The 13,115-nt window shown below is 56.7% G+C and overlaps 2 protein-coding genes and 1 long non-coding RNA gene across 8 annotated transcripts in view; 1 reads left to right on the plus strand and 2 right to left on the minus strand.

Moving 5' to 3' along the window:
- The first annotated feature begins 885 nt into the window (after positions 1-885).
- The window catches only part of LOC309642666, a 35,447-nt gene continuing 23,217 nt past the window's right edge, over positions 886-13,115 (plus strand). The window contains exons 1-2 of one of the 6 annotated variants that reach the window (XR_014253309.1): positions 886-3,911; positions 6,788-6,925. This is a non-coding gene — a long non-coding RNA (uncharacterized lncRNA). The remainder of the gene's footprint in view (positions 3,912-6,787; positions 6,926-13,115) is intronic. The other 5 variants (XR_014253310.1, XR_014253311.1, XR_014253312.1 and 2 more) reach the window with 5 other exon arrangements.
- TMEM125 (transmembrane protein 125) lies at positions 4,018-7,283 on the minus strand. Its single transcript, XM_082424492.1, has 3 exons — positions 7,157-7,283; positions 5,711-5,860; positions 4,018-5,468 (listed from the first exon to the last, which is right to left on the minus strand). The coding sequence occupies exon 3, from the start codon at positions 5,324-5,326 to the stop codon at positions 4,667-4,669; it is 660 nt and encodes a 219-aa protein (XP_082280618.1). The 5' UTR covers positions 5,327-5,468; positions 5,711-5,860; positions 7,157-7,283; the 3' UTR covers positions 4,018-4,666.
- CFAP57 (cilia and flagella associated protein 57) overlaps positions 12,292-13,115 on the minus strand; it is a 79,534-nt gene continuing 78,710 nt past the window's right edge. The window contains exon 23 of the mRNA XM_082424395.1: positions 12,292-12,673. Within this exon, the coding sequence (XP_082280521.1) occupies positions 12,459-12,673 (215 nt within the window). The 3' untranslated portion in view covers positions 12,292-12,458. The remainder of the gene's footprint in view (positions 12,674-13,115) is intronic.

Below are 13,115 nucleotides of genomic sequence, written 5' to 3' on the forward strand. Positions count from 1 at the left end.
CAAACAGACCCAGAGAAGGAATCTCCTGGTAGCTGGACTTGTTCCCACCCTGCCTGGGCTGGCGCCCCTCTGCCCCGTGTGAATGGGGGCCGAGAAGTTCCAGGTTTGGGAGAGCAGGCTGTGAGGGTAGAAGTGGTATGTCCCATCCCTGGCTGGGGAGGGGACCAGAGTGAGCTGGTCTCTGCTATGCCCAGGGCAGTCTCACAGGTCCTGGGGAGCAGTCCAGAAGGCAGTCCAGTCAGTGTGCAAGAACTGAGCTTGTGTTGGTCCCCCAAGGCCTGGAGGAAGCTCCTCGAGGGGGGCCTGAGGTCTCAGGAGGGGTGTGGCTGGATATGATGGAAGGACCACCTGGACTGGAACACATTTGGAAATTTCAGGAACATGTTCTTCCAGGATCCAGCATCCAGGTGGCCCAGGAGGAACATGTGGCAGGTCTCTCTCCCTCCACCTCGCCTGCCGCCCAGTGGGAGCTTCTAGGAGATCCAGACCTCTCTGTGCCGTCTCCATCAGCTCCTCTTGTCTTTTTCCCCAGCATCAGTTTAGATTACAGGGCCCTTTATGTCAGCCTCCCTCTTGCTAGTATCCTCAGCTTACCTGCCCTGTCATGTCACCATTACACACTCCAGGTGACACTCCAACCTGAGGCCTGCATCCCGCCCTCCGCGTGCTGTTGAGGAACCCCCCCTTCGCTGCCCCCATCGCCCAGGCCGTGCTTCCGTTCCTGCCTGTTCTCCAGCCTCCCGCGGGCTCTCAAAGCCTTCAGCAACCTCGCTGTTTTCTTGGTCATTCTTGGCAGCAGCTCCTTAAAATGGCCTCTGCCTCACAGAGAGAGTAGTTGTCAGTTTCCTGCTACAAAACCCACAGAGCTTCCTGTCCATTCTTCCTTCTCTCCTATCAAAATAGCATCGTGAGCCCAATCCCTCCATTATGGGCTCGGATCCACCCTCCCCGCCTCCCCGCTCAGGGACTTGAAGACTGGCCTCTTCTCTGCCTTGTGTCTTCAACTTCTCTTTCAATCGACGTGGACCCATCACATCTGTCCCATCCTAAAAAACTCCTCCAGGGAGTTAGTCACAAAGACCTGTCGGTCCCACCTTCTGAGCATCCATTGAACCCGTCCTGTCTGACTCTGTCCCAGCCGCCGCCCCCTTGTCCAAGCCGCGTCATCTCACATCTGGAGGTGGCATCGATCCACCAACTGATTTCCCTGCCTCCATTTTTACCCCTTCCAATTAATCCTAATTGTCTTAAAATACAATTCCAGCCAGGCCATCCCTCTGCTTACAATCCTTCACTGGATTCCTCTTGGCCTTAAGAAACTGTGCTACCTGCTAGGGAGCCTCTGAAACCCGGGAGGGGCCCAGGGATCCCCCAGCCTCACCCTTGCCTCTTGCCAGCTGATACTCCATGTTCCCACCACCCAAACCTTCCGTGGTTCCTCGAAGGAACCAATTCTTTTGTCTCTGGGCCCTTCTGCTATTCCTTCTTTCTGGGATTCTCTTCCCAACCTTCTTGACCAGCTGCTTCTCATCCCTCAGGGGCCAGCTGAGATGGCATTTCTGGGGCTGTTTGGTCTTTTTTTTTTTTTTTTTCCTGCTAAGACCAATCCCAGCTTCACACTGCAGCCCGCGAGTCCCCAATCCTATTCTGCTCAGAGTACTCCCCTAATTAAAATCTTTCCATGTTTCTCAGTGTCCCGAGGACAAAGTCCACATTCCTCAGCTGGGCTGACAAGACCACTTGACAGACAGGAGTAAAGGAGGCGTGATTTCACAGGAGCAAGGTGGAGGCTTCCGACCCCACGACTCTTATTTTCTCATGACGAGCGAGGGAGGCCAAGTCGTGTGCAGAGAGCAGTGTTGGGGGCTGTGAGGGGGTGATGTTGTGGTGTGAAGGGAGTGGAGAGAACTTGAGGGCTCTGTGGGAGCAGGAGCTGGCCGGGGAAACAGCGTAACTGGTGAGCCGAGTTTCAGACCTGGTTGAGGTTGGTGATGGGGAATCACGGTGACAACAGGCTGCCCGGCTGTGCAGATTTCTCTAGTAGCTGGTCGGTGTGAGGGTTTATCCAAGGAGGGGGTTTTGCTGGGACGGTGGGACCAAAGGTCAGGGGGCTAAGTTGTTGAGGACTCATGTGGGTGACATGATGGGTCGCAGAATCTGAGCCAGATGGGAGATGAAAACAGAATGGGCTGCTTTAGACGGACAGAGAGAGAGCAGAGGGGCCAGTGGATGACTGGTTGCCATGGGGACCAAGATGGGGTTTAGTGCACAGCTTTGAGCACACAAGCTGGAGGTGGGAGGTTGTGGGGTCGGCTTTAGTGAATCAGGAAGCATTAGCATTTCCGCCCCACCTGGGCCTCCACCCAGCTCCTACCATCCTTCTCATGTTGTAGCTGGGTGTGTACATGCCGACTTCCACTGCCCTTTGGAATAGGTCCACAGTGTCCTCTGTGGGCATTAACCATGCTCCTCATCTGGCATCCTTCCCAGGAGAGCCTGACACGGGCCTGGCCTACAGTAGCTGCTCGTCTAGACATTTTCCTGTGTAACTCTTCCCCCCTCCCAATTTTCTGTGTTTCTGTTTTCCTTTAGTTTCTTAAAAGAAATATCGTGAAAGAGTCTAACCCTGTCTTAGCTGAAAAGAAACAGGATTTATCCCTGTTTAACAAGAGGAAGAGGCATTCTGTGGTCCTCTAATGGCCCAGGAATTGGGTGATAGTGAGAGATCCCTCTTGGGAGCCCGGGAAGAATGAGAGTTTCTGGGGAAGACAGTGCGGGGCCTCAGGAGGGAAAGATTCAGGGCCAACAGCAGACAATGGCCTAACTTCCCTACCCTTCCCGGTTATAGGTGGGTCTCACCAAGCCGAGTTCTTCATCCGCCCATCCACACCCTACTATGTGCCCAGGCCCGTGCCAGGAACCCCCGTGGTGGAGTCACGACAATGGTGCAGCGTGGCTGGCTCGTGGGTGTGTTGAGGAGAGAGGGAGGCCTGTCGTTTTGGGGGGTCTGCACACTAGCCTGCATAAGCAGGGGGGAACCTCGGCACCTGAGGTCTCTAACCTGGATGCTGGGTGGAGGGTGAGACGGGGACCTAGGTCAGGGTAGAGAGGAGAGGGGCTCACATTTGAATATGTGGAGTCTGAGGTGCACGGAATTCCCGGTGCACTTGGACTTGCCCTATTCTCTCTGCTCACGTTTCTCTCTCCCAGGCCTGGCAACACCCTTTCCCTCATCCGTCGGCTTAGTGTTTTCTCCAGGAAACTGCCTTGATCTTGGCAAGTTGAAAGCAATTTTCTCCTGTCAGAGCCTCTGTAGCTCCACATTTAACACCTCCTAGGCAACACGTCTGTCTGGCTTCCCGGCCTCTCTTGGTGTCCCCCGTGGGGCTTCCTATAATCTTCATTTTGTGAAGCAGCAAGTGATGAAACAGTAACTGGCGCTCTTGGGCGTTCCTCCAGTGGACCTCTGTCCTTGTCACACAGGAAGTGCCCCTGCATCCAGAAAGGGAGAGACCTTCCAGGGCTGACCCCAATCAGGCAGGTACTCTCATGCCCAAGCGGGCCTCCAACACCCCTCCCGTGCCTGGAAACCCAGAGGCAGGTCAGCCGGTGCTGCAACTACACAGAACAGGATGTTCTGGTTTCAGAGGTGGGGTTAGGAGCTGCAGCCTCCAGAGAAACCAGGCGATAAAACCCCAATACTTCAGGCTTCATCTGGAACCAGCACATAAGCAAATGAGGACTCACCATCCTCCCTGCCCACACCACCCTCTCCCTGGGACCAGAGACGCACTACCTTCCTGAGGCTAAGCATCCCCTCATCCCGTCTCCCCTCAGGCCTCCTAGTACCTATGAGGAGAGACCACAGGTCTGGCTGAGGACACCTTCAAGGCACCTTAGGTCAGCCTGAGGTAGGCACGACGTGTTCCCTTTGGGAGGGGTGGCTGGGGGGAGGGGAGGGGAGGGGGAGGGGAGGGAAGGTCTCTAGGTGAGATGGTGCGATGAAGACAATACCACTAACAGCAGCCACCACTTTTATTGCACATCTGCCGTGTGCCCGGTCCTTCTATACATAATGTCATTTGATCCTAACAATTGATGACCGTGACCATGACGCTCAAGAAACCGGGGCTCAGAGAGGTTAAACCACTTGCCCAAGGCCCCCAGCTGGTGAGTGGTGGGGGGGGGGGGACTGCAGCCCAGGCCTGTCATGCCGGCGCCTGTGTTCTGTCCACTCTGTCACCATTCAGTCTCCTTGATAAAGGGGCTCACTGGCGCAGCCTCTGGGGCGGGCAGCAGCCTCTCCTGTAGGAAATCCCTACAGGGCAGAGTTGCCCTTGAGGGGTGTTAGGGATACGGGCCAGGGATCTTCAGGGATCCCAGACCCTTCTCTGCCTAGAGGCCCCGGACACAGACAGGCAGACTGACGGTTCCACGAGCTCCAAGGGAAGCAGTTCCCTCCTTGTGACGTGGGCGTGTGGGTGCAAGTCGGCCGCTCATCACAGTCACACGGTCCCTCAGAGGGCTGGGCAGTCCCGGGGGCACCCATGCAGTCACTCTCCCCTTGGTGCGTGTGCGCACACGTGTTTGCACACACCCTCACTCGCGCCCGGGCACGGCTCTGTGGAGGCTGAGGCGGGTCGCGGGAAGGAGGGCCCGGGCTCGGTCAGATGAGGCTGGCGATGCTGGACGTGGTCTCGTGACGCTGGCCAGCGGACAACCGCCCTGAGATGCTGAAGACGCTGCCATTCCCACTGCGGTCACTGCGGGCGGAGGGGGCGGCCGCACGGGGGCGGGGACAGTGTCCGCTCACGGCCACCTGATACAGCAGCAGGCCCAGCAGGAAGAGCGCACCTGAGGCAGCCAGGGTGACGCCCACGAACAGCATGGCGGCCAGCGGCCGGGCGGGGGCAGGGGCGGCAGCCAGCCCTGCCAGCGTCAGGCCGGTGACCAGCAGCACCAGGCCGCTGAGCAGCACCACCAGGGCGTCGGCCCCGCCGCCGCTGCGGAGCAGGGCCACGTGGCGAGGATGGCGGATGCAGTTCATGTCCTGCACGGCCGAGCTCATCAGCTGCTTAACCAGGACCAGCAGGGCCAGCAGGCAGAGCGCTGTGCCCACCGCCAGGCGCCACTCGCCCGAGCGGCTGCTGGTGGAGGACAGCAGGGCCACGCCACCCGCCCCACAGCCCGCCACGAGGCCCACAGCCACGGCGAAGCAGAGCGCCGAGCGCCGTGGCTGCTGGGACCACCACAGCTCCACCTGCTCCGCCAGCACATCCGGCGGCAGCCCCCGGCCCGGCGGGGCCTGAGCCTCTCTCTCAGACATGGCTGATCTGGCACGAGTAAGGGCAGAGGGCTGCGTCAGGGGGCAGAGGTACGGATCATGGCCTGGAGCCCCCACTACCTGCGCGGCAGCCAGAGGCCCAGAGTCCTGTTCCTCGCACAGTCCAGGGGATGGTCACCATCACCTGCAGGGGGGAGAATCACACTTGCTATCTCCCCGGCCCACCTGCCCCTTATGGTCTCTCCTGGGAGCCTTGGGGATGGTCCCTGGGAATCCTCCCATGTCCCCTGCAACCAACCCCCCCCCCCAGGAAAACCTCCTCCCTAGCACTGCCCCCTCGGGAATGCCTCTCCAGAGATCTCAGGAGAGCTCCCTCCACCCAAAGCACCCTCACCCACCCAGGGAACCCCCTGCCCAGTCCCTGACCTCTCTGGCTCTGGCTGTCTCAGTTGCCTGTCCCATCCCGGCTGGCCGAGGGAGCTGGTGCCACGGTGGACGATGGGACTGGATGGAGACCCAGAGATAAAGCCTCATTCAGGATCCGACTCACATGGCCTCAGCTGTCACCGCTGGCTCCTGCGGGGAGGGTTGTGGGGAGGGAGGGGGCTTATGACTTAACCCTTCTGCAACCAGCTGGCTGACTCTGAATCTTCTCTCTTTGGGCTGCGACTCCTTCTCCGTGAGTCAGGATCTGACCCCCAACACTCCATCCCACCTCACAGGCATGGCTGCTGGTTCCCAAATCCCTCTCTCTCTCAAACCCAGATCTCCCTCCCAAGCTCCAAGACCCATAAGGCAATTGTCACCTTGATGTCCCACAGGCACCTCTGATGCAACAGCTCCCAACCCAAGCTCGTCATCTTCCTGCAAACCCACTCCTCTCTCGTGTCTCTCCCTTGTGCATGTCACCTCTAAACATTTCTCCATCCCACTCTCTGCCCTCATCCTCCTGCGCTTCAACCTCCCTCCCCTCAACTTCCTCACTGGTCTTCCTGCTTCCCCCACTCTTCTCCCTCTCACCGCACTCCCATGCCATCCTCCTCCACGATTTCTCTAAAGTGGTACAAAGGGAAGGAGGGCTTTGGACTGGACCCCCAGCTGCAGTCCCTGCCACCGTGGGTACGTGGGCAAGGGACCTCGCAGTGGTTCCTCATTGAACACGTCCTCCAGAGGCCAGTCAGCGTGACTCCCACTGGGCGAAGTACAGCAGCCCGGCCCCTGCCCTCAGGGAGCCCCAGTTTATAGCAGGTGTGTTCCTGTGATGAGTGCTGGCTGTGGGTTAGTCAGAAGAGGGGCTTGGGGGAGGTCAGAGAAGCCCCTAGCAAGTTCACCTCTTGGAGCTCAGGCTCATTATCTGAAAAGTGAGGACGATAACTTTTATCTTGAGGGGTGGGGGCATTAAAATCTCCAGGTCAGAATTCCAGTGGGAATTCTAGGGCCCGCATAGATGCCCAGAGAATGCTTTCTGAATAAAAGAACACAACATTCTCTCCTCCCATTTAGGACGGGACACCTGCTTTATATATAGGACGCAGGTCCTGGATCATTCGGGACCATGACTTCATGGCTGTACGTGGGTTACACCTCTGATGAGGTGTCCGTCTTCCACAATCCCTCAGCAGGGGTTGCCCGGCACACGAGGTAGGAGGGGCAGCTGCAGGTGCCCCCAAGGGAGGTGGGGGAGGGGGCCGGGGGAGGGGCCCTGGAATCAGTCCCAGCATTCCCCAGGGCTGTGACTTCATGGGTCTGAAAGTGCTTGCACAGGTGTGCCGGCACCATGGAGCCAGGCTGGGGGTGGGGTGGAGGCGCTCAGGGGAAGAGCCAGTGGGAGACGGTGAATGGTGGGGGTAGGGGGGACCACGGGGCACTCACAGGAAGCCTGGAGGTGCTGGATCCGATCTGAGCAGGCAGGGCGGGCAGGTGGGGCACTCCAGCTCTGTTTCCGGGGAGGCGCTTCACCTGCCTGACCTGCACCTGGGTGAGCTCAGGCGGGGGGGCAGGGGGAGGAGGATCAACAGGTGTTTCCAAGGCAGGGCCTGAGCCGATTGGCTGACGTGGCGCTGCTCCTTCTGCTGGGCTGAGGCATTCCTGGGAAGGGAGGGGCTTCTGTCTCTTGCTGTTAGGGCACGAATGCAATTTCCAGACCTGGGCAGCAGGAGGAATGTTGTCCATCTGCCCCAGAGCCCAGGCCTGAGGCCATCCCCCAGCTCCAACCCAATTTAGCTTTAGTTCCAGCCTTAAACCCAACCCCAGCCCCAGCTGCAGTTTCAGACCCGAACTAGAACTCCTAGCTCCAACCGAGGCCCCTACCCCACATCTCAGCCCCAACCCTGAATCTCAAATCCCAGCCCTGACGCCCCAGCCCCGACGCCCCAGCCCCATTTCCAAATCCAGTTCCAGTCCCAGCCCCAGATCCCAACCCCAAATCTGGCTTGAAACCTCAGCTCCAAATGCTGGAATTAGATCTTATATGGCAGCCTCATCCTTGGCCCCAACCTTGACCCATGTTCCTGAATCCAGCCCCCAAATCCCGACTCCAAGCTCAAATCCTGCCTCAGCCCCAAACTGCAACACCAGCTGGCCCCCAAACCCAGCCCCAGTACCTCCATCCCTTGGTGCTTTCCCCTGGGCCGGAGCCCCACAAGCCCCTAGCCCATTCTCCTCCAAAGCCTCAAGGGCCTGACCAAGGTAGGTTTGCCCCACGTTTTGGCCCCCCTGAGGAGGCAGGATTTGAGTGCACAGGGAGGAGGGGGTAAAGGATTTTCAGGTGGGAAACAGGAGCTCCCTTGCTTAAAACACTTGCAGAATAAACACTTCGGGATAAATGCCATATTCCTTTACAAGGCTCACAGAACCCCTGCCATCCACAGCAGGCCAGTCATTTGCCCCTGGCCCCTGCCCTCCAACCAGAATGCCTGTCTTTCAGTTATGTATGCTCTGCACTGCTCTGCCTTTCCGCTTAGTGTTTGAACTCAGAGTTCTCTCTCCCTGGGATATTTACCACGCCCCACCCCCAGCCTTGGTCTGGCTAACTCAAATTCTTCAACTGAGATGTCACCTCCTCCAGGAAGCCCTCCTTGACCTCTAGGCTGGTTCAGGTGCCTCTTTGGGGCACCTATGGCCCCCATGCTTCCCCCACAACTGCTCTTACTGCATGTGCTGTGATTGCCCTATTTATTCACCTGTCATCCCCCACTAGATGTGTGGTTCCCAGTGGGTGCAGGTTTAGTGCCCGTTTTGCTAACCCTCATGACCTCAGCAGCCAGCACTGTGCCTGGCACATGGGAAGTATTCAGTAAACATGTGTTGAATGAATGAACGTGTGAACTGCCAGATGTGGGGCTACGCAGGGAGCTTGTGAGAGGAAGCTGGAAAGGCAAGTTTGGCTCAGGTGGCACAGGGCCTTGAATGCCTTGGTGAGGCATTTGGACTCATCTGAGGTACTCATGGAGGGTTCCAAAGTATAATGAGGACATGGCCAGGGCTCTGCTTCTAACAGGCGAATCTGGCACCACACACTACACGATGGGCAGGGGGCGGGGAGGCTAGTTGGAGGTGGTTGTCGCCTGGATTGACCCCCTTGTAATGCCTCCTGCTGTCTCTCCTTTTGGTGTGTATGAAATAGACAAGAAAAACAAAATCAAAGTTATCTTTCCATTATCAGCTCACAAAATAATTATGCTGGACCTGTCCATGCTTCTCTTTGCTTTGCTCGGTGGAGATGATCGGGGGCCTGGTCATAACTCTAGAGCAGCACCGTCCAATAGAAATATAACACGAGCCACATATGTAATTTTAAAATGTAAAATCGTCTAGTAATCATGTGAAAAAAGTAAAGAAAAACAGGTGAAATTAATACAGTGAAATTTTATTTTAAGCCCCAAATATTTTCATTTTAATACACAAGGGATTGAGCTCTTTCAGTCTTTTATTTCGTCTTGAAAATTCGCTGTGTATTTTATGCTTACAGTGCATCTTAGCTCAGACTAGCCACATGTCTAATGCTCGCCACGTGTGGCTTGCAGATCCCTTACTAGATGGTTCTTCCCCTCAAGGAGAGGTAGGGCAGGCTGGATCTTGGGGACAAACATGTGGGTTTGCCACTTTGCAAAGCATTATAGAGGCGTTCCCTGCCCTGGGGTGAGCGGGGAAGAAGGGGCCTGGCAGGGCTCAGTGACTGTGTATTCCTCTTGCCCCTCTGACATTTATTTTCCTCCTGGTCCCAAGGAGGGACCGGTCCCAGCCAGACCCATCCAGGGTCCAGCTGTCCTGGATAGAGCTGGGCGGGGGAAGTCATGAGATCCACGCCCCCCTGCCCTCCACCGGCTTCCCCTGGGGGTTTGAAGGGAATTTTTTGGGTGGAGGGAACAAAGCCTAAAAGCTTCCAGTTTAAACATTGATTGGGTGAGACTTTGTTCTCATTCTGGGTCTTATCGAATAACTTGGAGTTAAAGTGGACAGGCAGGCTCCTCGCAGGGCCGTTGAACTCTGTCCCCAAAGCAGAGGCTGCTGAGGCAGCTCAGATGGGCGGTACTGAAGGCAGGGGGAGGAGGTGGCAGTGGGCAGAGAGCGTGAGGTGTGGATTCTGACTGATCCCTTAGACCAGCGGTCCCCAACCTTTTTGGCACCAGGGACCGCTTTCGTGGAAAAGAATTTTTCCACGGACTTGGGGGTGGGGTGGGGGGATGGTTCCGGCGGTAATGCCAGCGATGGGGAGCGGTGGGGAGCGGCAGATGAGGCTTCGCTCGCTTGCCCACTGCTCACCTCCTGCTGTGTGGCCCGGTTCCTAACAGGCCTTGGACGTGGCCCGGGGGTTGGGGACCCCTGTGTTAGACGGTGGGAGGACCCAGGAGAAGGGAGAGGCCCTGTAGCCCAGCCTCCCCGCTTCGGCCAAGTTCCCACCTCAGGCTATTCTCCACCCGGTAGCTAGAGTGATCCTGTGATAAGGTAGAGCAGGTAAAGTCACTGCTGTGCTTAAATTCCTCCAGTGGCCTGTCTTACCCAGAGAAACAGCCAGAGTCCTCCCACAATCTCTAAGGCTTTCTCCGACTTCACCCACCGCTGTCCCTCTTCTGCTTGTGCTTGCTCAGAGCCTTTGCACTGGCTGTTCCCTCTGCCTGGAGCTCCTTCCTCCCACGTGGCTGCCTCCCTCACCTTTCTTCAGGAAGGTGCTCAAATGTCACCCTCTCAGTGAGGCTTCCTTCCTGTGTCTAAAATCACAGCCTTCCCCGTACTTCCTACCTCCCTGCCCCTCATTCTTTGATTTCCTTTATTCTCTCATGTTTCTCCTTAGCACTTGTCGCTGTCAAATATGCTATATATTCTTATCTGTCTGGAATATTGTCTGTCTACTGCCCTGGAAGATAAGCTTCTTGAACGGAGTGATTTATGCATTCTAGCTCCTAGAACAGGCCTGGCATATAGTACGTGTTCAAGGAATGCTTGTGAATGAAAGCATAAACAGTGGAGAGAATATTGGTTTTGGAACTAGATTGACCTTGAAGGTCCCAGTCCCAGCTCTAGCTCTGCAACCTTAGAAAAATGGCTTAAACTCCATGGGTCCCAGTCTATTCATTTGTAAAATGGGGACAATAATACCTAGTCTAAATAGTTGGGGGGGAGGCGATAAATAATATGATCCATCCAGCAAACATTTACTGTTTCGCTTCTCTGGACCAGGGATTGTGCAGGTGCTGGAGACAGTGGTGAGCAAAAGAGGTCCCATCCCTGCCACCCTGAAAGGCAGTTGGAGAATAAAGGGCTTAAAGCACAGGTGCAACACCAGGTCTTCAGTGGCTCCAGGTCCCCTGCCCCCACCCCATGTTCCATGACTGACAGTTGCCCCAGACGGACATCTTTTGGAATATCTGCTCCACTCACAATGACCAACTTCACTACAGGGATGAACCCCAGTAACCAGGATTCTATTCTGTGACCCACCCCTATGGGTACAGTTGATTGGATAGCAGTGAGCTCCAGACTCAAGCTAGGCCCCAAATATTCTCCTTGGGCAATTTAAAGTTAGACTAGAGACTCCATGTCAGCCTTGGGGCATCTACTCATGGGATGCTAAGGGTCCCTTTCTGCCAGCTGTACTGGCAATGGGAGGCTGGTCTATAGAGAGGCAAGAATAAGAGAGGGAGAGGGGGTTCCAGCCATGTCCCAGGTCTTAGTTCAAGTCCTTCTTGAGGTCTGGTTGTATCTCAGCCCTGAGATTCCATGACACAGCAGGAGAGACCAGGGGCTTAATATTTGTTATTTGGGTATTAGAAGGGTGTCTGGCTTCTGCAGGTGGGAGAAGACAGAGACATCTGGGTTCTTAGTGCATAAACAACCACCTCTCCTGGTATGTGTGGCTGGGCCACCCAGTATGGGGTCTAGAGGAAGAGGTGCCCCCCAGAAATGGAGGAGCAGGGCAGCGCCCTGCAGACCGAGGATGACAAGTCTAGAGAGGCATGGAGGTAAGAGGAAGAAGGGCAGAGTTCTGCTTATAGTTGTGATACCAGGGTCTGCAGATAATGGAAGATGTGGGGGAACTCTACCAACTTTGCCATGTTCATGATTTTACTCTCACCTTCACACAGCTGTGAAAATTCTCAGCAAACCTCATTATGTTTCATAAGTAAGAAGAAAACGTAGGAGGCTTTGTCTGGTCCTGACGTGGCTGGCAGGGGAGAAGGCAGGTCAGAAGCGACAGGCAGCCCTGCCCTTGAGGTCCAGAGAAGAGCGGGGAGGGGCGTGGGATTTCTGCAGCGACAGGCAGCCCTGCCCTTGAGGTCCAGAGAAGGGTGGGGAGGGGCGTGGGATCTCTGCAGCGAAAGGCAGCCCTGCCCTTGAGGTCCAGAGAAGATCGGGGAGGGGCGTGGGATCTCTGCAGCGACAGGCAGCCCTGTGCCTGGGCAGGGACTAGCAGTGGTGGCTTTGGACGAGCAGGAGCCCCCCGGGCCTCAGGGTCCCTCTCTCCCTTCCTCCCTCCCCAGCTCCCTGGCTAAGCAGAGAGTTGGACGTGACTGTAGGAGAACACCTTTATTCTGCCCGTGTCCCAGGTTCCCCAGGGCAGGAGGGAGAGGCTGGTATGGTCAGGGCTGCAGGGGCTGCAGCCCAGAGTCAGGCTGGGGACGGCAGGAGCACCGTGCTTCTTCCCGCCTGGCTGGAGACGGCTCACCAGAGGGGGTCACTTGGTCTGCAGCTTTAAGTCTGCTTCTGCCCCCAGGAGGGAAGGCAGCCGCATCCCGGCAAAGGGGTGGAAGCCTGGGAGCTGCTCTTGTTCTTGGATCTGGTCTCTGAGGCGCTGGATCTCCAGGCGCTGCATCTCAATGATTCTCCCAGTTTCTTCTTGCTCATTCAGTCTCACGGTGGGAGGCATGCCTGGCAAGTCTTTGCCGGACTCTGTAGGGGACAGAGCAGGACTAGTGTGGGCCTGTTACTGGGCTGCTGCAAAGCTTATCCTCCCTTCCGCCTCTAACCTCCACCCCCGCACACATTTATGGAGCACCTGCTATGGGGTAGACACTCCAACCCAGATGCTAGCGAGATGGAGATGAGCCATTTCACTGTCTAGCAGAGAAGGAGAAACGAAGAGACACGCTTTGGAGTGATAAGGCAAATGCTAAACCTGACCTCAGCCCGGCCCCTCTCCTGAGCCCCGCAGTGTGCCTGCCCCGAGGCCCCCTTCCACTGGGGGCTGCTCAGTCCCCACACCCCAAGCAGAGTGGCACTCTCCTGTTGACCCGGGCTGGCCTCCAAGCTGCCAGTCCTCCTCCTCACGTAAACCTGCTCCCGGAGACCCCTTTCTAGCCCTCCTGCTGTGGCCACTCACTCATGTTCCCTG

Source organism: Balaenoptera physalus (assembly GCF_965194825.1).
Source record: "Balaenoptera physalus genome assembly, chromosome: 1".
Lineage (NCBI taxonomy): Eukaryota > Metazoa > Chordata > Mammalia > Artiodactyla > Balaenopteridae > Balaenoptera > Balaenoptera physalus.